Genomic DNA, 24,866 nt, shown 5'->3' with positions numbered 1-24,866 from the left:
CTCTCCTATTAGGACATATGCTTTAAGAGGCTAAGGATGTATCCCAAATACCCAAAACAGTGCTCTGCCCGTGGTAGACAGGAAGTATTTGTGACTGAGTAACCAGACTTTCATACTTGGACCACCGCCGACAAACCCAGAACCCAAACAGCACACCAATTAATGTGATAATATCCCCGTGAGATTAAAGCATCAAACTGACTGATGAGTTCATTACCCTCTTTATGTAACCATGTAGGTGTTGGGAAACGGCTGTGAGTCTAATTCATGTACTGAATCACAAAGAACAAGAGAGGAAAATTACATACTTCATGGAGAACAAACCCAGAACTGCCAAGGCCTGGCGTTTCTCCACACGGGGGCGCGCCGGGGCTCCCGAGGCTGAGGCTGACGGCCACTCCCAACTCCCATCCTGCTCAGGTCAGCAGGGGGGCCATCTTCTCCCTTTATTGCCTTTGGGGAAAAAAGATGCTAGAAATCACAAAATGTTGGGATCCACGCTAAGGAAAAAGTGGCCCGGCCTTTGCACACTTTCCATTTGCTTTTGTTCAACTTGGTGGTGGAGGCAAAAACACATACTTTTAAGTTACTGCCTTAATCTGAATCTTAAATACAGTATTAGGAGACAATGCAAGATTTTACTCAGAAAAAGTGAATTTTTAATTATCTTGTGAATCTACTTAGAAAAACACACACAAGCAATGTTCACAACTATAAATTTAAACCTTTTGCACTAAAAAAAAACACGAAACAACAAACACAAAACCACAGGCATGAACTGTAAACCTGCATTAATTACCAACTAGTCTTAAAGTTAATTCTTAGTAGTAATTCAGTATTTTCCTCCTTGGCAATTTTAATGTTTTAGCACCAAATAATCTCCCACAGAGGTACTCGTAACAACTCTGGTTGCCAGTGTAAGGAGATGCTTCCGTAGCACTACTTCACACACACACCGTCCACTCTCACACCCGCACAGACAGGAGGCACGTGGAGATGGATGTCACACGCTGACTTTCAGGGCAATGGAAATAAGACAGAGGGCACACGTGTCACACGTCTTTAATGTAGTGCATTCGTAGAAAAAAGGCCAGCTTTCGCTCCCAGGCGTGCTCTCGTCCTTATATTTTAATATCATGATTTAGAAGATGCAGACGTTATTGCCTAAATATTATTCTATACATTTCCATCAGTGTTCAGGAAAACACTTTAAACTGCTACTTAATTTACACCATAATTACTGGGTTACAGCTTTAGCTCATTGGCAATTTTGGAAGCGATATTTTTGAAAGCTATGGACGTCCCTGATATCCGCTTAAACCGGACCCCGTTCAGAGACAGTCTTGGCAGCTTGCACACTTCCATCTCCCACTGCACGAGGCTCTCCGCGTGCCCGTCGCCGTGGACACAGAAGAGTAAGAAGCGCTCTCTCTGCTCGTAGTCACAGTTATTGGCGTCCAGCACTTTGCGGATTTCCCGCATCATGTCATTGGGATCCATGGAACTAGTGGTTTTCATGCTCCAGGTAAAGCGCAGGGAACGAGGTTTTGCTTCTTTGTTTTCCTCCTTTTGCTCAGCAGATACGTTGCGACTGAAAGGCACAGTGCAGGTTTACTCTTAATTGCACAAGAAAACTCACCTTTTCTACTCTACCCAGCTCATGACCACCGTCTTCAATACAGCATAATAAATGACTTCCACGTTTTTCCCGCATAGGCTCATGGTTGGTAGTCTGTTCCTTTGCTAAGAAGTACTCACCTATTTCTCCACAACCCCCTTCCCGTCCCAATCATAAGCCACAGATGTAAAAAATCTACCTGGCCGAAAAATCTCCACCAGTCATCCGGTGAAAATTAAGATAGTAATTTGTTAAACAGAACCCTTGGGAGGAGGCAAAGTGGAGAGCGAACTGAGCACATCTCCAGAGCCCAGCCCTTGCCATCCAGGCTGGCTGCCGGCGGCAAGGTGCCGGCAGGGCCCTTCACAGGCCAGCTCACGGAGGTGGCGGCAGCAGCCCAGCCACCAGGTCTGCTCGGCCTGGCTGCTTCTCCTACCACAATTGTTAAAGATTCAATTCATCATAACCTCCACTGTAACTGTTACTCAGGATAACCAGTGACTCAACACAGTTGAAAATCGCTTTCCCGGCAAACGGCCCCAGATGCTAAGCACAGCTAGGTAAGAGAGTGGGCCATTCTCTCAGTCCCCTACCACCACCTTAGCATTTTTCCTTCTACTGTGCTAATTTAAACTTCCAATTTCACAGTTAAAAAGAATTCTTAGATGACACTACCTTACTACTGAAATAGGAAAATGAAATGTTGAGGCTTACTCGCTGCTGAGCACTGAAATGACCAATTTGAATGCAAACTGTACAGACTCACAAGGTGCAGGCTGTGGTCCCAGGCACGGCTCTCTCAGGAACTCCAACAGGCACCTACCATCTCACCGCTCTGCGGTATTTAATCATTACTGCCACAAGCCGTTACCGACATTCTCGATTAGGAGGGTGAACACCTAACACGCTTGTGCATCAAAAACTCACAGTGTATGTATGTTCAATACACTCAATCCTATGGCAAATTCACCAGAGCTGAGAGTGGACCGTAGGGTTTACTGTGTATGTAACTCTCCCTGTCAGCCACCTGCTAACAGAATATTCAGTTTGGTTCACACCTACCAAAACTGTTTGAAAGCTTCCTAAGTATAAAATGCCACTAAATAGGTTACAAAAAAAAGCAAAAGCTCTCTAAGCTGGGGTCAGGGGGGGAAAGACTAAAACACAAGGAAACAGCAATAGCACAGGTAAGTCACGGGCCGTCAGCTAGAGTCCCAGAGAGGTGGAGCCCGCCTGACGGGAGGACCGAGGACCGCAAGAGAAGGGAGGAGTGGAGCAGAGGGAAAGGCTGGGGGGGGGGGGGGGGGGGGGGGAGGGAGGGGGAGGGGGGGCGGCGGACGACGCGGGGCGGGGCTGGCAATGGCATCTGAGAAGAGCTACAAAGGCACCATGGGATTTCAACATGATGGAGGCGGGAGAAAGTCTGTGTCTAGGGCAGAGGAAATCTCTTAAGTGAAGGCAAGGAGGTATGGAAAGCACAGAATGTGTTGAGGGCAAAATCGAAGGTACCCACGGACTGGAGCTGAGGGCACAGTGTCACCCCCCACAGACAGCCGCTGGCATTTACTGAGCCCTTGATCCTCAGCACACCAAGAGGTGGGTTCTGTTAGTCCCTCCCAACTATGGCTGGGGAGACAAACTCAGGGCAGCTAGACTTGCTCAAGGGCAGGCGGGGGGATGCTGCCTGACTCTCACCCTGAACTTCTGCCTCAACTGAGGGATTTGTGCCTGGGGGAAACTGGGGCTGCTGAGGCCACACAGGGCCTCATATGGACATGGTCGGCCAGGCGATGGGGCCACTGCAGGTTTTCATTCAGGGTAGTCATGATCAGAGCTGTGTTTTAGAAAGACCAGGAAGAGAGGAAATGGGCTAACAAGGACCTGAAACAGCATGGTGGCGACTGGCATAAAAAAGGGCACAAGTGGAAGAAATCTCGAGTCCTGAGCCCATCTGGTGACTCCCCCTGCCGCCAGATCCATGCAATGACAGGTACAGAAAATTTAAAAGCAAAACACTCAACTACATAATCATTCTTTTTTTTTGGCCGCACTGCACGGCTTGTGGGATCTTAGTTCCCCGATCAGGGGCTGAACCTGGGACCTAGTGAAAGTACAGAGTCCTAACCACTTAATTCCCTACATAATCATTCTTAAAAAAAAAAAAAAAAAGACATCTAATTTGAAATATGAAAATTCTCCTAGGGAATTTCCTAGAGGTCCAGTGCTTAGGACTCGGAGCTTTCACTGCCAGGGCAGGGGTACAATCCCTGGTCTGGGAACTAAGATCCCACAAGCCACATGGCGTGGCCAAAAAAGAAAAAAAAAATTCTCCTAAATATTCTGCTTTCATTCCTTGAGACTAGAACTATGCCAGGAGTTCTCACCAGGTCGACAATGCTCCAGACTCCCAGACCTCAACCTCAGGTCAGGAGAGCTCGGGCAGGAGGAATGCGTTTTTTTTTTTTAATTACAAAAGGAAATTTATTTCAAAAGCATAAGGGAACACTTACATTTGAACAAGGGGATATACAGGTGTCTCGCAAAAGAAAACTAATCCATGGCATGAAGTTTTTCGTTCAAATTTTTGAAACAGAAATAACCTAGGTAGTGCACTATTGCCTTAGGAAAGGGAAGGGGAACAATGAGGTGGTAAAGGAAGGAACACAGTCAACTTAATATCAAACCTTAGAAAGTAAAGTCACTTCTGCTCAGCTTTGAGTTTACAAACATTAAAAAGAAAAAGAGGAAAAATTACACTTAATGTTCAAATTTATATAACTGTAGTTCCAAAACAGCATCTATACTTGAAATGGCTTTAGGCCACTGGCTGATCTGCCGCTGAGGTCCAGGCTACCTGGTCACAGTTTTCAAATGGCAATTCCACGTTCCTATGCCTAGGAATGCGTATTTTAACACCCAAACACCAGTGAGAACCCAGGTGGGGCTGGGACCCGAGGCTCCCACCAGCAGGTGGTTGCAGCACTCCAGCGCCCTCACGTGGCTGCCAGGTGCCGGCGGCAGCAGCAATGCTTCCTGACCACATACTGCTGGTGGCACTAAGCAATTCCACTTGGAGCAGGGACAGATGCAGAACGTTCAGAAAAGGGGTGTTGCCTCTGCCGCAGAAATGAGGTAAATACCTATAAAATATTTTAAGTAAAAATCGTTTCCCTCACCTTGAGCCCTCATATCTCCCGTTCCTCTCATATTCAGTTGGAAGCCTCAATGAATAGAATGTAGAAGCACAGAGAAGTGGGAAAGAGAAAAGATATCTTACACACCAGTACACGAGCAACCCAAATATAAACACAGACATTATAAAATGAACAAATCCAAAGCACTTTTTGGTCACCAGCTGAGCTTATTAAAACTCCTACTCTTGTAGGTGTGACTCTGCCAGAGGCCATCCCCATGTGTTCATGAAGGCCGTGCAGGAGGCTGGCTACACACCTGCTTCACATACACAACAGGTATTCCTGCCCAGCTCTGGAATCTGCGCACATTCACGGCCTTCAACTGGAGGTATTCTTTTTAATCACTACCCAAAGTATAGTGGGTTTCCAATTAAATAATCATGGAGTGGAGTTTCCCACAGGAAGAAAGCACTCTTCCCACGGTTTCTGATAAAGAGCTCACGTGAACAAAGACTCTCCATGACCCACTGGTGGCCTCCACATAAAAACCCATAACCTGGCCCGCTGGTGAGCTGAGAGGAGCAGGCACGATGTGGCTGCAGTGGCAGCTTTTCCCTCAAGGGTGTGTGCATCCCGAGACAGTGAGCAACGCTTCTGGTCTTTTGAGTGTCATCATCAAAAAACTATCTACCTAGTTAAGAATAACATTTACTACAGTGCTTTAAGTAAAAATGAGACATACTTTCTTCAGAGGGTGGTGGAAAGTGCCTTTTAGATACAATACTATTCACTCTTCAACTCTTGGAAAATATTAAAATATTTCTGCTATACAGTTGCCCACGTCTTAATTTCTGAAAAACCCCAACAAATGAGGTTGTAGGTGTGAGTTTTACATTTATTTCCAGTATCAGGATATTAGCTGATTTATCTGTCATTTTAAAGCCTTTTGCTAATGCAATCCTTCATGAAATAAAAAACGACAGCTAGCACAATTACCACTTACCGTTTGCACGCTTGGGGCTAATCACGAATGGCACATTGTTACTGAACATCTCACTCTTCAAACAGAAGCATGCTAAGTGTTATTAGTATGAAGACAGAATTATTTGGATGCTAAATAATTCTACCAAAGGAAGAAAATGTACAGAGCATGCGTAGGCCTCTTGTTACATGGGTGCCACAGTCCCTTTAAAAATGCCTGACAGAGTTAATCTCTTTCTTTCCAGCTTCCTTTCAAAGAAGTATTTAGTTCTCAGCAGAAAGTTTAGTGTTTAAGGAAAAAAAACAAGGCTAGAAAGCCAAACCTGATGTTAATTGCAGGAGCCATTTCAGGGTGAGGATTGAAAAAAAAATGTGTATATATAAATCCTACCTTTTGATAAACCTGAATGACATGTTTCTAAAAGAAATTAAGCCAAAAAAAAAAAAAAAATTAACAAAAATGAGTCGCACAAGTTAAATAGTCAATTACAGCTAGAACAAAAAACAGCAAGTAAAACAGGGCTCCTCTCCTGTCCAATGAACAATGAAACAGCGACATTTGATGAAAAAGTAAAACTATCACAAATAATTGAGTATGTGATCTTTTAAACAGAAATATAAAAAATCTGTACTTGTAAGAAAAAACTTAGCAGTAAATATTGACATTAACTATAACTAAATGTTTTAAGGTTCTTCAGATGGGTATACCTTAAGATAATAAAATTCAACATTTTGTGTTAAAGTCATTTGCAATGTACTAGAAATAAAATAACATTCCTCAACTTTCTTCAGAATATCTGATGAACAAAAATACCACCTTATACAGAAACCTTAAAAATTTCATTATAAAAATATTTATCCATGAAGAGAATCGTTACTTACTTCAGGAAGATGATTTAGACATTAACAGAATGTCTGTTACAGTGGTTTCGTATAAATCACTTTTTAAGGAAAAAAGTCGTTGGAGGTGAGGTTTTTCCCTTCCAGTTCTGATATAACTGACATACAGCACTGTAATAAGTTACTGGGAGTTTAAAATGAAGCAGACCTTTTAGAGCTTTAGATATCAAAATGAATGAAAATTAAATGACAAGACAACAGTGGGGGGTTCATTTTTATGTTTTACGTAATAAACGGAAAGAGCTGTATTTAAAAGAAGTGACTCTGCTCATTAAAAAGAAATTTAAGGAGATGCTTGGGCTGTGCTGAACAGAATTTGACAAAAGAAATTTCAAACTGGCTCAGGCTTGTATGACCATGCAATAAGCATTCCTGGGTGAGTGTGAGCTGGGCTTGTCAAGCTATTTCTAAATCTCAGTTCTGAGACAGAGCACAGGAGGCACTCAAATGTATCTGAGGACTGACTGAATTAATAACTTCCTTCGTTGTTTTTTTTCCTAATTTGGGATGACTTTTGCATTGCTTCAGATACCTACCAATTTTAAAAGTATCTAACTACTGGAGATAACCGCCCACCACTCCATAATCAGATCAAAAGTAGTATACAGCAGGATTACACACAGCAAGGAAAGATCATGCATGTGAAAACTGATTAAAAGGCCTTTAAAACGTATTTTCATTTCCGAATTTTCTACCTGAGAAAAGTCAAGGGGACTGCTCAGGTACCATAGGACTGATTTTCTTAACTTTTCCTCCCTTAAATCCCTTGAGGTATAAAGAGGAGGAAGCTGCAGGACTAAGGCTCTCACACTCCGCCCGGGACCACGTGGATGGCTCCCAGGAGCACAGAGGCACCTGCGCTTGTGCCCGGGCTGTCCTGCCTGCAGAGTATGGGTGACTCTGAGTGCCCTGAGCCCACAGCTCTCTAAAGCACCCACAACATCCAGGCCACAGCCAGGAGCAGAGGGCGAGTTTTCTGATGCCAGTCCCACCACGTCACAGCAGGTCTCCTTGCGGCATCTACATGCCAACACGTGAGCCTTTCCTGCACTAGAACTTTAACCCTCACAATTACTGTTAGGAGAGGGTAAGAAGCTGATGCTGCGGCAGCAAGGACTCTGTTTTTAAGAATGAACTGACTACAACTGAAGTACAGCACCAAGGGAGGCTACAGGTCTCAGTCTGCAAACTAACAGAAGACTTTCTGTAAAAATTTTGGGGTGGAAATTATATAATCAGATGACCCCCTCTAGAATATTTTTAACAAGAAGCCTCAGCCTTCAATTTCAATTCAAATACATGAAATAAATTTAATTCTAAAATGTGGGAAAAGGACTCACGTCTGTAACCGTGCTTTACCGTTTTCTGCCAGGGACACTACATAGTGGGTTCAAGGCTCTTCTGGAGCCACGGATCTGACTCAGCACTCTTCTGCTGTAGGATCTTGAACATGTGCCTTAATCTCTCTGAACCTTGCCTCCAGTTTCTTCTATGAAACTGGGACAATGTCTATTCCATGGGGTAGATTATGGAGATCAAATGAGTATGTGAGAGAGAACGCATGTGTGTGCATACACACATACTTATTTATGTATATAAAACGAGTATTCCTGGGCTTCCCAGGTGGCGCAGTGGTTGAGAGTCCGCCTGCCGATGCAGGGGACACGGGATCGTGCCCCGGTCCAGGAAGATCCCACATGCCGCGGAGCGGCTAGGCCCGTGGGCTATGGCCGCTGAGCCTGCGTGTCCGGAGCCTGTGCTCCGCGGCAGGAGAGGCCACAGCAGTAAGAGGCCCGCGTACCACCAAAAAAAAAAAGAGTATTCCTATATCTATAAATCTACAGACATCTCTTTAGCTTAGCACGTAGGAAGCATTCAGTATACTGTGGCTGATGTTATTTTTATCAATGATAGTATTAAGATGACCCCCAAAAACCCACGAAGGAGGCAAACAAATAAATTCAAGGATTTTAATGATGTGCAAGGCCTTATTTAAAGAGCCCATTACTGACCAATGTGTAAGGACACAAAGCTGACTGTCCTGTGACTGGAGCTTAGACAGACCTGACTGCCACACATCCCTTCTGTGCTCGGGGACCAGAGGGCAAAGTATCAGTTGACATTAAGCAGCCTAGGCTCCGAGGAAGGAGCTAAGGCACAGACAGGGAGGCTGGGGACAGCACCTGGGATGACCCTGAAAGGAAGCAATGCGTTATTTTGGGGGTCATCAGACTCTTCTTGAGTTGAACTCATTGTCTCTTGCTGGCCACAAATGGGTGCCCCAAATCTGGCAAGGCCCTTCAGACCATTCTGCTCTTCTGCCCAGCCCGGAATGGGATGTCTCAGCAAAGGGGCTCAGAGAATAATAGGGTAGACCAGAAACTCTGGACTCCTCTGACCTCTAGTCAATGCTATCTAGTGGATATCAGAAGTTCTCCCTAATCTGGTACTTGACATCCTGACAATGAACAGATCATCTGGGGAAAGACAGTTTAATGTGACTTGTCTAAGTTTTAGATGACTGATTTAAAATAAAATTACTAGGGGAGACTGAAAAGTGGTATTTAGCTTACAGGTTAAATCAAGAAGACGGCACGGAACAGATCAGTAGGCTAACGGGCCACAGGGAGTCAGAGAAGAGAGGAGGAGGGCGTGTATCATTTTAGACTCTGGGAAGAGCCCACTGTTGTTCTGTGAAGAAGACACAAGAGATGAACCAGAGGGTCTGTAACAGGCAAAACCTGCAGGACACCTCGGACAGACTAATCCACAGAGAGGCTTAGGTTCAAAGAATTTCCTCTGGGTGTCCTGGAACCGCAGGGGCTCTCAGGTTTCCTGGGTGTGGTCCTGGCTAAAGGTGCCTTTGCTTATAATGCAGAGTGGTATCTTTTCTTTTTCCTCTTACAGTGGCCAATGTTTCTAGGCTTTGCAACCTCTAGATGAAGATTCTGGAAATAAAGTTAAAAGTACCTCAAGGGACCTTTAGAGATTTCCCAAGGCCCCAACTGACAGTCTACTGGACATACAAAAGATTTTATACATGACCAGATACTAGCTTCTTCCTAAGAACAAGGCAAGGATTTTATCTCCAAAACTATTCAATAAAGAATGTTACCTTGTTCTCATTATAACTCAGGCCAACAGAGAGAACAATTTCAAGATTGAAGCTCTAAGAAACTTAGTGCTCCTCAACGACACTGGAATGCAACGAGAGAAGAGGAAATGTCTCTCTCCTCCGTGTCTAGGGACGCTTACACCATACACGTCTTCCTCGGTGGCTACTGATGGGGCGCCAGCCCCCGGACTACACTGGATCTGGGCTTTCGCTAAACTGAAGTGCACATGCCATGTAGAGGGATGTGAGAGTAAAAGGCAAGTAATTAAACAACACCACCTCCCAAGCGCTAGATAATTTTTGGTGTTGTGAAAGGACTCTGAGCTCTATAACTCCTCTTCTGAAAGGTTTTGAAAGTACAGCGTTAGAAAAATGTGAGCTAAAGACAAACTGAAAAGCATCTGGGCAGTGGCTTCACACGAGGGAGACGGCACTTCTCCCTTTGCCCTTGTGTTTGCTCCAACCAACAGCACCACCTAGGCACTTACCTCCTCGTGAGTTTGGAAGTTAATTTACTAAAAAGATTAGTGGAGCCTCGGCTTCGAGTCTGCGACAATGGTGTGGCTTCATGGGACAGGCTGGGTGAAGCAGGCGGGCCGTTATACGTGGCAGTGCGCCGCTCCCGGGGCTGGCCGTGGAAAGTGCTACGACTGGCAGTGCCTCTTGGGAAGCGGGTTCGATCTGGGGTGGTGGCGCTGCTAATACTGTGTGTTGAAGCAACTGGAGCCCTCTGGTCAGGAATAGTGCTTTGAGATCAGAAAATGACAGATTCTTAGATCTCTGTTCACAAAACCCTGGCTTTGTAGCAAACATGGCACACAAACATTTACGATCACAATATACCTTTGATATAGAGTGGAGGAAACCAGTTATATAAATCCAGATCCAAGGGGTATTTTATAGGACTTAGGAGCAAAAGGTAAGTTAAATGGCAAAGGGTACCACAGGAATAGTACATAATCAAACAAAACCTCATGGAGTTTAAGGGAACAGTACACACATATTTTCAAGGACAAGATTAATGCAGGGAAATTCCAGAACAAAGAACAGCTAACTCAAGCTTTTTTTTCCTTTGCTTCCCTCTCAAATTGCTTACATGCAGAGAAACTTGCCAATACAAAAGAAATAAAGGCTATGCAGGTGAAACTGAAGAATAGGCAACTAAAAAGTTTTGGAAGCACAAAAATGGCATAAGTACTGTAAAATTCCACATGCTGAAAGCAGCTTGGAAGAAGGGGGCGTTTCTTACACCCTCTGTAGTATGCAAAGGCATGAAGACACAAAGATGACCAGGGACACCATGAGACAGGATGTGCTTAACTAAAACCACACACAGGAAGGACACTTTGTAGACAACTGGAACAAAATCTTGGACTATAAAATCCACAGCACAAAATTAAGAAGCAGTGGGTACACATTAGTTTCACAAGGAATGTGCATTTTTCTTACATAGCCTTGAAGTTATCTCCTTCACTGTCTATTGGAGGTAACATCATCTTGGGGCGCCCAGAGCCTGACATGGACATCGACTTGTGATGTCGCAGCCGACAGGTGGAAGATGTCTTACAAACAGAGGCAGGGCTAGCTGCGTAAGCGAACATTTCCATCAGGCTGGGAGGGGGTTTGGGTTCAGGCAGAGGCAGAAACAACAGTATGATGGACTAGTGACAAAAAGAGCAACTCTTGTTCAAAGCATATAACCTTCCTCCCCAAACCATCTCATCTTTGTCAAGGAACAAAAATCTCTTAAACCTGTTTTGGGGATTCTGGAGCAACTGCTAATCTGTATCTGCTTTTTTTAAAACAGCAATTTAAAAAGTTTATTAGCTTTAAAGAAAATAAAATAACACCATACATGTTTGAATATTTACGTGAGAGGGACGATCTCTTCCGAGCTATGTATAAAATTAAGCCTACCCTAAAAGAGATGCCTCCATTCATATCAAAGTGAATCTATAATATGAGCCCACTATGCTCTTGACCTGTTCCCAAAGCACACTGTCATATTTTAAATGGACTAGTAAAATCACAGGTATAGCAGTAACTAGTTCTATTTATCAAAGTATCCTATGTTGTTTAAATATCCTATGTTGTTTGTATTTATCAAAGTATCCTATGTTGGGCTTCCCTAGTGGCGCTAGTGGTTAGGAATCTGCCTGCCAATGCAGAGGACACGGGTTCGAGCCCTGGTCCGGGAAGATCCCACATGCCGCGGAGCAACTAAGCCCGTGCGTCACAACTACTGAGCCTGCGCTCTAGAGCCCGCGAGCCACAACTACTGAGCCCCTGCGCCACAAACTACTGAAGCTCAAGCGCCCAGAGCCCGTGCTCTGCAACAAGAGAAGGCACCACAGTGAGAAGCCCACGCACTGCACAAACAAAGAGTAGCCCCTGCTCGCTGCAACTAGAGAAAGCCCGTGCGCAGCAATGAAGACCCAATGCAGCCAAAAATAAAATAAATAAATTTATTTAAAAAAAGTATCCTGTTAAAACCTTCCTACTCAAAGGACTTTCACTTCTTTATAAACAACACTCAGAATTCCTAAGGGGTCAACAGAGCCCCATTTTTCAAGGTGGGAAAACTAATAAGAGCGAATTAACTGTTTATAGACAGAAAAAGAGTAACAGAAGTGGCTACATGTCTGCAGTTTCACCTGGCACAGACAGCTATGGGACAAAACTACCTAAGGGAGTTTCCCCATCCTTAATTCCAGCTCAGTCATCATGTCCTTGGAATTTCAAAGGGGCAGTTTCTTTCCTTCAAAAGATAATCAGGGATTTAGAATTCTGACCATACTCTTTCCGTGACTTTCTACAGAAATCCTTTCAAAGCCTGAAACCTAGAAACATCAGGTTCTTTCCCTCATGCCCCACATCCAGAGCAACTGGGACATCTTGTTGGTGCCAACTTCCTGACAGCACCTCAACGAGCCGGGCCTCCCCACCTCTACTCTGAGGGTCTTCGTGCAGCGCTTCACCTCTCCCTCAGGCCCAATCCTAAGTCATCTGTCTTTACCGGTCTCCAATTTCACACTTTCCAATCTGTCCACCGTACAGCTGTGAACTTTCTAAAGCGCAAGCCTGATGCTGTCACTCATCTGCTTTTAACCATGCAAAAGCACACCGCGTCTTCAGGATGAAGTCCAAACTCCGCTGGCATCCAAGTAGCACCCTCAGGTGCCACAGCTCGGCCCTGCCACCTCGCCAGGCTTGGCCTTTCACTGCTGCCTCCTGGGACTAGACTTCCGGGCCCACCTGATGATGTGCGGTCGCTTGGTCGTGCACCAGGTCAAAGAACTCTTGCGGGAGCTATTCTCCGTGTCTGGAGAGCTGGCATCTTTCTATTTTCATCAAAATTCAACCCAGAGGTCATCCCCTCCGCGAAGGCTCCACCGGTGCCCTCTCCCATCAGGAGTGACTCATTCGCTCTATGTACTCAGTGCAGGCACCTGCTACCGCACACCACACTGTACCGCAGTGACTCCTGTCTGCTCATGCGCCCTGGAAGCACGGCCTGCAATCTCATCGTGTCCCCGGGGTCTCCTAACTGAAAAGGTACATTAATGAAATGAGCCACTGGAATTCTAACAGTCCCAATATGAAGGAGACAGGTCTTTGTAATAAACTGCTCAAGAAGATCTGCTTGTCCCTGCGTTTCTGTTTGACAATCCTGCCCTCTCACTTGGGGGAGTGGCTTATAAAGATTAAACATAGATTCACTTTTGTGTTTTTCACAGTCCTTTCCTTTGGCAAAAACACCTGAATTCTGTTTTGGTAGAAATAGGTTTTTGGTCTCTCGATGTCGTTGACTCCACCCCAGACTTTCCCAGCTACCCTGGCCGGTGACCGATTAAGAGATGGGCACATGGCCAGAGCCAGACCAACAGGGCCCCAGAAGACAGCCCCAGGGCTTCTGCTTGAGCAGAGCTGAGTGTGGGAAGATGTCAGGGCGGATGCTGCTGAGCCCACCAAGGAAATCCTGCAGAAGAAGCAGAACTATGAGATGAACCCTGACTCTATCCCTGGACTTTTTTAAGTTATAGGAATTCATAGATGCCCTTTTTTTTTTTTTTAAAAATTTATTTATTTTATTTATTTATTTTTGGCTGCATTGGATCTCCACTGCTGCATTTGGGCCCCCTCCAGGTGCGACGAGCGCGGGCCCCTCACTGTAGCGGCCCCTCCCATTGCGGAGCACGGGCTGCAGCCGTGCAGGCTTCAGTAGTTGTGGCACGCCAGCTCAGTAGTTGTGGCTCGCGGGCGCTAGAGCACAGGCTCAGTAGTTGTGGCACATGGGCTTAGCTGCTCCGTGGCATATGGGATCTTCCCATACCAGGGCTTGAACCCGTGTCCCCTGCATTGGCAGGCGGATTCTTAACCACTGTGCCACCAGGGAAGTCCCCATAGATGCCCTTTTTAATTTAAACTTGTTTGGACTGGGTTTCTGTCACCTGCAACACAGAGAGTCCTAAGTGATTCAACTATCTGAAGAAATGCTTTGTTGTTTCCAATATGCACGTACAGACATACATACACATAGACACATATAATTTTACTTTAATAAGTTACAGATAAATACAACTGTCTTTTGTGCTCTATTACCTGTTCCGAGCAGGTCAAGAGTCGTCAAACACACTTTATGCCCCTGCCCAGCTGCTGATGTTCTCTTGCCCAAATTAGGAGCTAAGATCAATAGATGCATTAAAAAAAAAAGCAGGGGAAGAAGAGGAGGCAGGGGTTATTTGGCATCTTCCCTGGAGAATATAAATGGTCCCAAAGACTCTGGATAAGGAAATGGCTTTCCTTATCCAGAGCAGGGAGATGCTCAGTCCATCCCCCGTGAGGCCATTGCTCCCTGGCTGGACAGTGAAGGCAAGACTGTGTGGACAGACACTTTACAACAAAAAACTGACCCTCCTTAGAGTCAGAGACCTTCTTAAAAAGGAAGTGTAAATTGATATATTCATTACAAATTATTAAATTTTTACAAAATCTTAAAGGCAATTAAATGAATTATTTCTTTAGAAATTTAATCATGTCACATTACGAGTTCCACAAAGCAAGCAACAAAACAGATGTGGTTTTTTTGACTTCTAAAGTAGGCCTAGCACCTCAATTTAGGAAACTGTAAACTCAATAAATGTTTGCCGAATGTCAAGTCTGTACAAACTCACAAAAATTCTATTTACAACATACAATCCCAACATCACAATGGGCTGCATCAAACTGGACAAAATTTCTCCCCCAGAAAAGTGGCACAAATGATGGTTATAGTTCATAGACCACCCCACAAGAATCTACATAAACAAAACAGTAACTGCGTTATATTTTTAGTAGTTCTGGGTACAAGGAAAAATCATTTTTTAAACCTTAACTTACAGAAATAGTATGATTTCTTAAAATTCAAATCGTGTGACGTTCCTGTTAATCTTCTGGTTTTATATCTATGCCTGATAATTTTTTAAAATTCTAATCCACTTACTGTTATTAAAGGAAAGGTATTGTCAATTTGTTTGATATGACATCTATCCTATATCAGAACATTCTGATATGAAATTGGTTGCTGACTCAAAGCATACTCAGTGATTGGGCAAAAGCAAAATTACAAATATAACCCAAAGATACATGTGTTAAATGTGATAAAACCTTCTTTGCTCATTTAGTTTTCATCAGCCACAATCATTCTCTTGTTGGAATTCTGTAAAAACACTCACATGTATAAGAAAAAAGTCCAACATATTGAAGGCTAAAATGGGAATTAATGTCCTTCTTTCAGAAGTTAACATAGATCCAGGCATCCGGTACCTTACTAGTATTGTAGTCAAGGAATAAGATATATATGGGAGAGGAAAAAGCAACGATCTGCTAAAGAAGTCATCTGCACACAGAGAAGGCTCAGTGCATAATTTATGACTCAAGCATCTATTTTAAGGGTGAGAAAGTTGTCACATTTAATGCCTTCCTTAACTGGAAGTAAAAAATATGACCACCAGTTTGGCACTCAAACCTCCAATATTTTCCCACAATTTTTCAATTCATTTGTAAGACAGAAAAAGAAAATCCAGATATTATGAAAATCATGGGCCCCAGCTTGTGTGGTTGGAGGCTCTGTCTGACTGAATATAAAGACAACACTTTCAGAAGCAAAGCATTTAAAGAGCTGATGCTAACAGATGCCATATGGCCCAGGTTGGTATAAGGAGGAGGCAGCCCCACTGAGGAAGGCGTCTGCAGGTAGAACACAGACAGGTAATGACTCCAAAGAAATCAGAGTATTCCTAAAACTATTTCCAAAGAGTCAACTGAATAACTGTAGGGAAGGAGAATTAGAGGAGTAGATGCACACACAGAAACACAAATCAAGGGAGCAGCAGACCTAGATCTTGGTCTTAACAGCCTTTTAAATAAAAGTCTGACTCTGTACCTCAGAGAATTGTATATTCTAAAGTTCAAAAGGAATCTGATAGAATAATTCAACAATTTAGAAGAATCTGTAAAAATAAAGGTCATGAAACAGCATTTTTCTAGTTCTATAGACTAATATCCATAACATATTAGAAACTTTTGGGAACTCCCTGGCGGTCCAGTGGTTCGGACTCAGCACTTTCACTGTGGGGAACCCAGGTTCAATCCCTGGTCAGGGAACTAAGATCCCATGAGGCCAAAAAAAAAAAAGAAGAAAGAAACTTCTAAGTCTTCTACTGATATCTCCTATTCAATCACTTCAAACTAGAAGAAATTCGATAGATTTGACAAAGTAACGGTAAGAAAAGAAAACTTACCAAAGAATAGACCACTGTTAAAAAATAAATATACCAATCACTAATTTATAAGCTATCTAGCCCAGCTGCTCTACTCAAATTATTAATAGTTCTTAATCATAGGAAAAAGACAATGTTAAAACAAGCACACACATAGGAATCAGAATATCAGGATGTAAATATTTCTAAAAATTCACTGAAAAATGAATGTAATCTCACATAGTAAGCTTTGACCTTCATGTCAATTCAAACATAAGTGGTCTGTGGAAGAGGGGAATGATAAAATAGTCTGGTTTTAAGGATTAAAGAGGATAGAATTTTTGCTTAGGTTGTTACAGAAGTTACTGATCAAACATTTCATTTGACTGATGAGATCTAAAGGAAACAGAAATCTTATAATGCAATTTCAGAAAGTAAATGTCAGAAAAAGAGGAAAAACAATTTTGATGCTACACATGAGAATGTGATATGACCAAGCAATGTTCAGAGAGGCCAGGGGACGACGAAAGATGATGTGAATTTATTTTATGGATTTCTACTCCAGAACTTTATCTGCTCACTTTGGCCATATCTCACCATTTTGAAGTTAGTTTTATACTACTTTTCCAAAAAGAAAGAAGGAAAATCATGCCCATTTGGGAAATTTGTTCTATATACAATATATTTCACTACTCTACCAATCCAACTCCTCCCACCCACTTTTCCCTCTGCCCAAACTTAGCTCTACTCCATGGTTTCTGGATGTACTTAATCCCACTTTTCTGGCTCTATTTCTTATTTTGAAACCCCAAGAAAATTGTTTGCATGACCTAACTCCTTACTGATATATTACTTTGTTAGTATTTTAAATCACGCTTATCCAGTGTATGACTGCCTCTCGACCAGATTAAAATCATTCAGAAGACTGCACTCTGCATTCCTCTGGGATACTCAGTGTGTCTCCTTTAAGGGGAAGACTGTGTTACTGCTTGTCCGCCATGCTCCTCTGACACACTGCTGACCTATGACTGAAGGCTCACCCGCCCCATCAGGTGCTGCACATCTTCCTGAGGCGTGGCTCCCCGTCTCAGGTCCTCACCCTTCCCCCTTCCAGCCCTGGTTCAAGTTATTCATGTGCACAAAATAATCTCCATTTCCCTGTTCATAATTCTACAATTAAACCATAGCTTACCATCTATTTCCTCTGGGAAAGCTCCCTGCTTTAACTCAACCCTTCCAATCATCATACACAGCTGGCCAGGAGGATAAGCTCTGGACAATGAGAGGAATTTGGAATTCTAGGATCTCACTAAAACTCTGCGTTCGAATTTAACTTACCATTAGCGAATACTTACCACTAGTATTTGAATTTTGATTATAAAAACTGAGAAGCAAATATCATTCTTCCATTTCTCTTGGGAAAAACAAATTTTCTTGCAAACAGGTAAAATTTCATACCTGTTTTCTTTGCCATTATGAATTACTGAATGTCTATCAGCTGTAGTTCTTTCACTGCAAACATAAGTATTCCGCCGCGTCATTCCACCAGATGCTGTATTACTCTATTAAAAAAAAGGGCATTTTGGTCTTAAACTATTTAGTAAGTATAGTACAATAGGAAAAAACCCCCACCTAATTTAAATAAACGTGAATACTCTTTAAATAAACCTACACTAAAATATCAACAGTACTGGCCACTAGATCAGAGAAGAGGATGAAGGCAGCAGCCTCCACCCTCCTTCCTAGCCTCCAATGTCTCTGCAATAATGAAAAATGGCTATGGTAAAGTGACTCTGAAAAGCTGGCTATAATAATCTACAGAGTAATAACTCATGGATTATTTAAAACAAAGCAGACAGAGAGATCCACTATTTTTAAAAGGTAATACTTTCAAAGTAAAAAATTAAAAAGCAAGGATTATAAATATAAGGTAAATATACAAATAAAATAAAAATTAGGGTTAAAACTGTAAAACTATTAGAAAAAAACGGGTAAATCTACATGACCTTGGATTTGACGAGAGATTCAGATAAGACACACACACAAAAATATGAGTAACAAAAAGAAAAAAATAAACTGGACTTTATCAAAATTAGAAACTTTTGTGCATCAAAGAACACGATCAAGGATGTGAAAAGAGAACCTACAGAATAGGAGAAAATATTTGCAAATCCTGTATTTGGTAAAGGTTTAATATCCAGAATATATAACGAACCCTTACAACTCAACCACAAGATGACAAACAACCCAATTTAAAAATGGGCAAAGGACTTGAATAGACATTTTTCCAAAGAAGGCATACAAATGGCCAATAAACACATGAAAAGATGCTGAATATCACTGGTCATTTAGGAAACGCAAATCAAAACCACAATGAGGAACCACTTCACACACACCAGGATAGCTATAATTAAAAAAAAACAGAAAATAACAAGTATTGGCAAGGATGTGGAGAAACAGAGACTCAAATACGGCAGGTGCGGTACACAAACTTGTACACAAATGCTTACAGCAACATTATTTATAATAACCAAAAGATAGGAGCAATCTAAATGTCCATGAACGAATAAGAAGGTAAACTGTGGCATATAAAAAGGAGTGAGTTCACCCAACAACTTGGATGAACCATGAAAATATTACGGTGAGTGAAACAAGGCAGACACAAGAGGCTTGTATAAGTCCATTTACATGAAATCTCCAGAATAGGCAAACCTACTGGGAGAGAAAGCAGATTACTGGTTGCCGGGGGCTGGGGAAGAGAGCACTGGAGAGAGTGACTGCTTAACGAGCACAGGGTGTTCTGAACTAGAGACAGGCAGAGGCTGCACAACACTGGGAATGTGCCACACGTGCCACTGAACAGTGCGCTTCAAATGGCTAATTACATGTCATGTGAATTTCACATCAATTTGTAAAAAGCTAATACTTTCAAAATTAAAAAGCAAGGAACAGAAGTCACAAGTAAAAACTTTTATCAGGTAACAATTTTAAAACAAAGATAAAAGCAGCCACCTTTAATACAACATGAGCAGATCATGTATAGGGAAGCAGAAGACAAGTGGGAGAAAATTATAACAACACACTTCTTTCCTTTATAAATAATCATATATGAGTGGCTAATAATGCTTGGGATATACTTTCAAAAGGGGGGTGTGCAGATGAATAGAGTGAAGGAATGGAAGTTATGAAGGCAGGGAACAAAGTCTTTTTCTTCTTCTGGTAACTGTCAACAAAAATTAGAGGCTGCATTTAAATTGCAGGGCTATGGAATGACGATCCAATTTTACTGCATTAGGAAGCCAAATAAAAAACCTTTCCACACAGCGTTTACTCTGATAAAGCACAATGTCAAAGGATGGAACACACAAAACCTTCTGGGTTCCTTTACAAGCCCCTCCCCAAGAAATGGCCAAAGGGAGCAGCACAGATTCCATGTGGGATCCTCAGTTTCGGGTTTCTTTAGGGTAGAGGAAAGGCTTTGTCACCGCTAACTTTTAGGGGAAAATGTGGTTACAGAATATCCTTAAAATTGTTCATTCTCTGAAAATTCTTTTTAAAATTACTTTTTGAGTCTTCCAGTTATAAAATAACTAAGTCCTGGGGATGCAATGTGCAGCATGGTGACTCTAGTGAACAATACTGTAGTGCATATTTGGAAGTTGCCAAGAGGGTAAATCTAAGAAGTTCACATCACAAGAAAAAAATTCTGTAACTGTGTATGGTGACGGATGTTAATTAGAGACCATTTCACAATAAATACAAACATCAAATCATTAAAAAAATTACTTTTGGAGTGCTAAGAATAATAATCACTATGTTAGGTCAGAGAGAACACATTTCAATTCACAAAGAAGTTGTTGAAACTGAATAGATTCAATTTAACAAATACTACCTACTTCCTAGGGAGATTTTGTTCAGGGCAGGGATTAAGAGACGGATTCGGTTTAGCAGTATAATTTTAGACAATTACCTAACTTTTCTTCAATTTCTTCACCTTAACATTTAGCTCATGCATGAAAAAGCATTCAGCATGGTCCCTGGCACATGGTAAGGACTCAGTCAACACTCTGTATCAGTAGAGCCCTTTGAGATGCAGGGCAAACACCAAATCCCTGGCAGTCAGAGCTCACAGTGCCCTGTACAGACTCCATCAGGTTGCTGTTCGCCATCACCTGTCTGCACTGGCCCCATTTGGTCTTATTCATTTCCTCTGTTAGATTATGACGTCTTTCCATATCTCAGCACCTGATACAGTCTGAAGTTTAGCAGATGTTTATGGAATAACTAAAAACAGCCCTTGACCTAAAGGATCTGATCACTCATCCAGTGGGATACGGCTCAACAAGAAACACGCGCAACAGAGCAAGTGCTCCTTACAGGCTGAGACTGTGCCCGGCGGCCCAGTGGGTAGGGCTTTGTAGGCAGATGAACACCCAGGAGCAAAGTGTCTTATCATCTCAGTCCTACAACCCTAGCCTGCCCTAGTCCGACAATACTTACACCAGGGACGGTGGAGCTCTTCTTGCGTTCAGGAATATCTGCCTTGTTGGGATTACTTGCACTCCCAAGCATGGGACTGGCTGGAGCAACTCCCTTTCCTCCAGCAGCACTGCCGCCTGGTTTCCGGGAGGGAACTCCATCTTCTCTGAGGTCGCCGTCTGCAGTGCTGGTCTGACTCCTTTTCGGATACGCCACAACTGAAGGAATAGCTGGTCCAGCTAAAATACAGAGTTCACTTTTTAAAAGTCAGAATATAGTTTTATGTTTTATCCCGTGAAAATGAACACTTTATAAGATGACCCAAGATTTCTATTCATCTAAGAGAATACAAGACAGTAAAAATCTTCTAAGATGCTTCCCATTCATGTATAATGTCTTCCCTATGCAATGAATTCAATTTTATTTTATTTTTTTAAATTACCTAACCACTTTTTAAAAAAAAAAAAAAATTTATTTATTTTTGGCTGTGTTGACTCGTCATTGCTGCACGTGGGCTTTCTCTAGTTGTGGCGAGCGGGGGCTGCTCTTCGTTGCGGTGTGTGGGCTTCTCATTGCGGTGGCTTGTCTTGCTGTGCAGTACGGCCTCTAGGTGCACGGACTTCAGTAGTTGTGGCTCACGAGCTCTGGAGCGCAGGCTCAGTACTTGTGCCGCATGGGCTTAGTTGCTCTGTGGCATGTGGGATCTTCCCAAACCCGTGTCCCCTGCATTGGCAGGCAGATTCTTTTTTGTTGTTGTTGTTGTTTTTGATTCCTTTTTGCAGGCAGATTCTTAACTACTGTACCACCAGGGAAGTCCTGAATTCAATATTAAAATTTCACTTATTAGTCCCTAACATTCTACTTTTTTAAAGTTTTTTTTTTTTTTTTTAACTAATAAGCTTATATAGTTGTCTTTCTGAAACATGTTTATGGGGTGTTACTGGACAGATAAATAATCAAACTAACTTGATGCCTACACATCATGCAAAATGAACTGGTTCACCTGGTATCTATACATCTGAGTGAATTTCATCCTTTTTGTATAAGAGATGCCGTCACCTTTTGGAAAAGAACAGTACAGATTTACAGGCTCTTTCTTTTGAAGTTTTACCTTGCATCTTTTTTAAAGCACTCATAATCTTCTAGGTAAACAGGAATTTGAGTAGACAAGGAGAGGCAGTATAAGCAAAAGAAAGCATGTTTCAAAAAAAAAAAAAAAAAAAAAAAAAAAAGAAAGCATGTTTCTCATGGAAGTGACAGGGAGGACATGGGTGGATGTTCCCGGTCAGACCCCCTCCCAGAAGGAGGATGCCTAGGGACACCCCAGGTGGGCAATTAACTGATGTCCTGCAGTAAATCACCTAGAGACTCTGATGACACAGGACATTCAGAGTTCAAAGAATTATGGAAATGAACGAGATAACTAGTATATTCATTATATATGACGTCCAGTGGTAATCTTAAGGAACAGCACCAAATGCTAATCATTTATGGTAGAAAAGCCTTTATATTTTAGGTCTATTAAAAGATGGATGGGAGGAGGAAGAGGGAAGGGGAGGGAGGGACTGGGAGCTTGGGGTTAGTAGATGCAAACTATTACATATAGAATGGATAAACAACCAGGTCTCACTGTATAGTACAGGGAATTATATTCAATATCCTGAGATAAACCATAATGGAAAAGAATATGAAAAAGAATGTATATATGTGTATAACTGAGTCACTCTGCTGTACAACAGAAATTAAGACAACACTGTAAATCAACTATACTTCAACAGAAAAATAAATTATTAAAAAAAAATGGATGGGGTGGGGTACAGAAAAGCTACTTCTAGGACAAAAATCCAAATGGTAAATCTAGGGAATTCCCTGGTGGTCCAGTCGTTAGGACCCTGTGCTTTCACTGCTGAGGGCCCAGGTTCGATCCCTGGTTGGGGAGCTAAGATCCCACAAGCTGCGTGGTGTGGTAAATAAATAAATAATGGTAATTCTATTTGGAACGGAATTAAAAGTAAACAAAGATTTGATTTATGGGAGAACAATCAAGTTCTCAGTTTGGCAATTTTAACATATAAAACAAAGAATCAACCAAGCATAGCGTGATACTACCCTTAATACTTCTCCTTCCTCTCAATATCATGATACATCTAATGACATTCTGAATCTTTAGGGTTACTACCAATTTGTTCTGAAACATTTATTATTGTTATTTAGAAAATTAAAAGATTTTTTTTCATTTTAGGATTTGAGACTGTGCATGGAACAGCTATTGATACAACCCGCTGACCTCATTCATTCAGACTTCTCCTGTTTTACTTGCACTGTGTGTTATGTGCATGTGTATTCAGCTCTACACACTTTTATCACATGTGCAGATTCATGGGATCACCACCAGTCAAGACGAAGAACAGTTCTATCTCAAGGACCTTGTGGGCGACCCTAACACAGCCACAGCCACCTATCTTCCACCTCAAGTCCCTTCCCTAAATCCTGGCAACCGCCAGTCTGTTCTCATCTCTGTAATTCTGTCATTTCAAGAATGTTATGTGAATGGAGTCAATGTAACCTTTTGAGATTGTCTCCCCCCACTCAGCATAATTCCCTTGAGATCCATCCAAATTGTTGTATTTATCAATAATTTGTTCCTTTTTTTTTTTTTTTTTTTGTGGTACGTGGGCCTCTCACTGCCACGACCTCTCCCGCTGTGGAGCACAGGCTCTGGACGCGCAGGCCCAGCGGCCATGGCCCACGGGCCCAGCCGCTCTGCGGCACACGGCACCCTCCCGGACCGGGGCACGAACCCGCGTCCCCTGTATCGGCAGGCGGACTCTCAACCACTGCGCCACCAGGGAAGCCCAATTTGTTCCTTTTTATTGCTGAGTAGTGCTCCGTAGTGTGGATATATCACGCAAAAATGTGATTCTTCTTCTTCTTTTTTTACTTTTGGGCCATACCGCACAGCTTGCAGGATCTTAGTTCCCTGACCAGGGAGTGAACCCAGGCCACGACAGTGAAAGTGCCTAGAGTCCTAATTAACCACTGGACTGCCGGGGAATTCCCCAAAATATGATTTTTTAAAAAATAATTTTTATTTAATTAATTAATATATTTTGTATTTTATTTTAGGCTGCATTGGGTCTTAGTTGTGGCTCGTGGGATCTTCGTTACAGCATGCAGGATCTTTTGTTGCGGCGTGCGGGCTGCAGAGCACGTTGGCGCGCAGGCACAAGCGCACTCTAGTTGAGGCACGTGGGCTCAGTTGTTGTAGCATGCGGGCTTAGTTGCCCTGCAGCGTGTGGGATCTTAGTTCCCAGACCAGGGATCAAACCCGAGTCCCCTGCACTGGAAGGCAGATTCTTTACTGCTGGACCACCAGGGAAGTCCCAGTTTCTTTTTTTTATATTTACACCTTTATTCCAATTGGAATCCAACCTTGTATAAGATGTGAGAAATGGATGCAAATTTATTTTTTTTTCCTGATCACTACCAACCTCCCCAATACAGAACAGTGATTCTTCACTCTCTTTTCTTTTTCTTTTTTTAAATAAAAGAACCCCTTGAAAATCTGATGAAGATCACCCTTCCTAGAAAAAAATGTACATACATACAGGGGGGTTCATACATGGGACCGAAATTAAGAAACACAAATAAAAATTAAGTTATGATTTTACAGAAGCAGGCAGATAAAAATCATTGGCATCCAGAGGTAGGGAACAAGAGGAGAGATGAGATGGGGTGGGAGGGCAAGCTAAAAGTTCGTTTGTCTACAGGCTTGTCTGCCTTCACTTGGTACCAAGTGGATGTGCTTTACTAGATTTCATTATTTGGAACCTATCTCATTTTCAGCACTTAAATGAGCAGTGCCAGAGGCATAATCAAATCTTTTTTTTTTTGCTGAC

General features: G+C 42.5%; 1 protein-coding gene across 9 annotated transcripts in view; it reads right to left on the bottom strand.

The window, feature by feature from the left end:
- Positions 1–636: 636 nt before the first annotated feature.
- The window catches only part of MARK3 (microtubule affinity regulating kinase 3), a 109,244-nt gene continuing 85,014 nt past the window's right edge, over positions 637–24,866 (bottom strand). For 3 of the 9 annotated variants that reach the window (XM_032620503.1, XM_032620524.1, XM_032620534.1), the window contains 6 exons: positions 20,989–21,206; positions 17,947–18,050; positions 10,237–10,494; positions 6,125–6,151; positions 4,795–4,839; positions 637–1,591 (listed from right to left, as the gene is read on the bottom strand). In XM_032620503.1, coding sequence (XP_032476394.1) covers positions 1,246–1,591; positions 4,795–4,839; positions 6,125–6,151; positions 10,237–10,494; positions 17,947–18,050; positions 20,989–21,206 — 998 coding nt within the window. In that variant the 3' untranslated portion in view covers positions 637–1,245. The remainder of the gene's footprint in view (positions 1,592–4,794; positions 4,840–6,124; positions 6,152–10,236; positions 10,495–17,946; positions 18,051–20,988; positions 21,207–24,866) is intronic. The other 6 variants (XM_032620511.1, XM_032620551.1, XM_032620540.1 and 3 more) reach the window with 4 other exon arrangements.

This window comes from Phocoena sinus, chromosome 2 (assembly GCF_008692025.1).
Source record: "Phocoena sinus isolate mPhoSin1 chromosome 2, mPhoSin1.pri, whole genome shotgun sequence".
Classification (NCBI taxonomy): domain Eukaryota; kingdom Metazoa; phylum Chordata; class Mammalia; order Artiodactyla; family Phocoenidae; genus Phocoena; species Phocoena sinus.
This window is presented reverse-complemented; position numbering and strand designations above follow the sequence as displayed.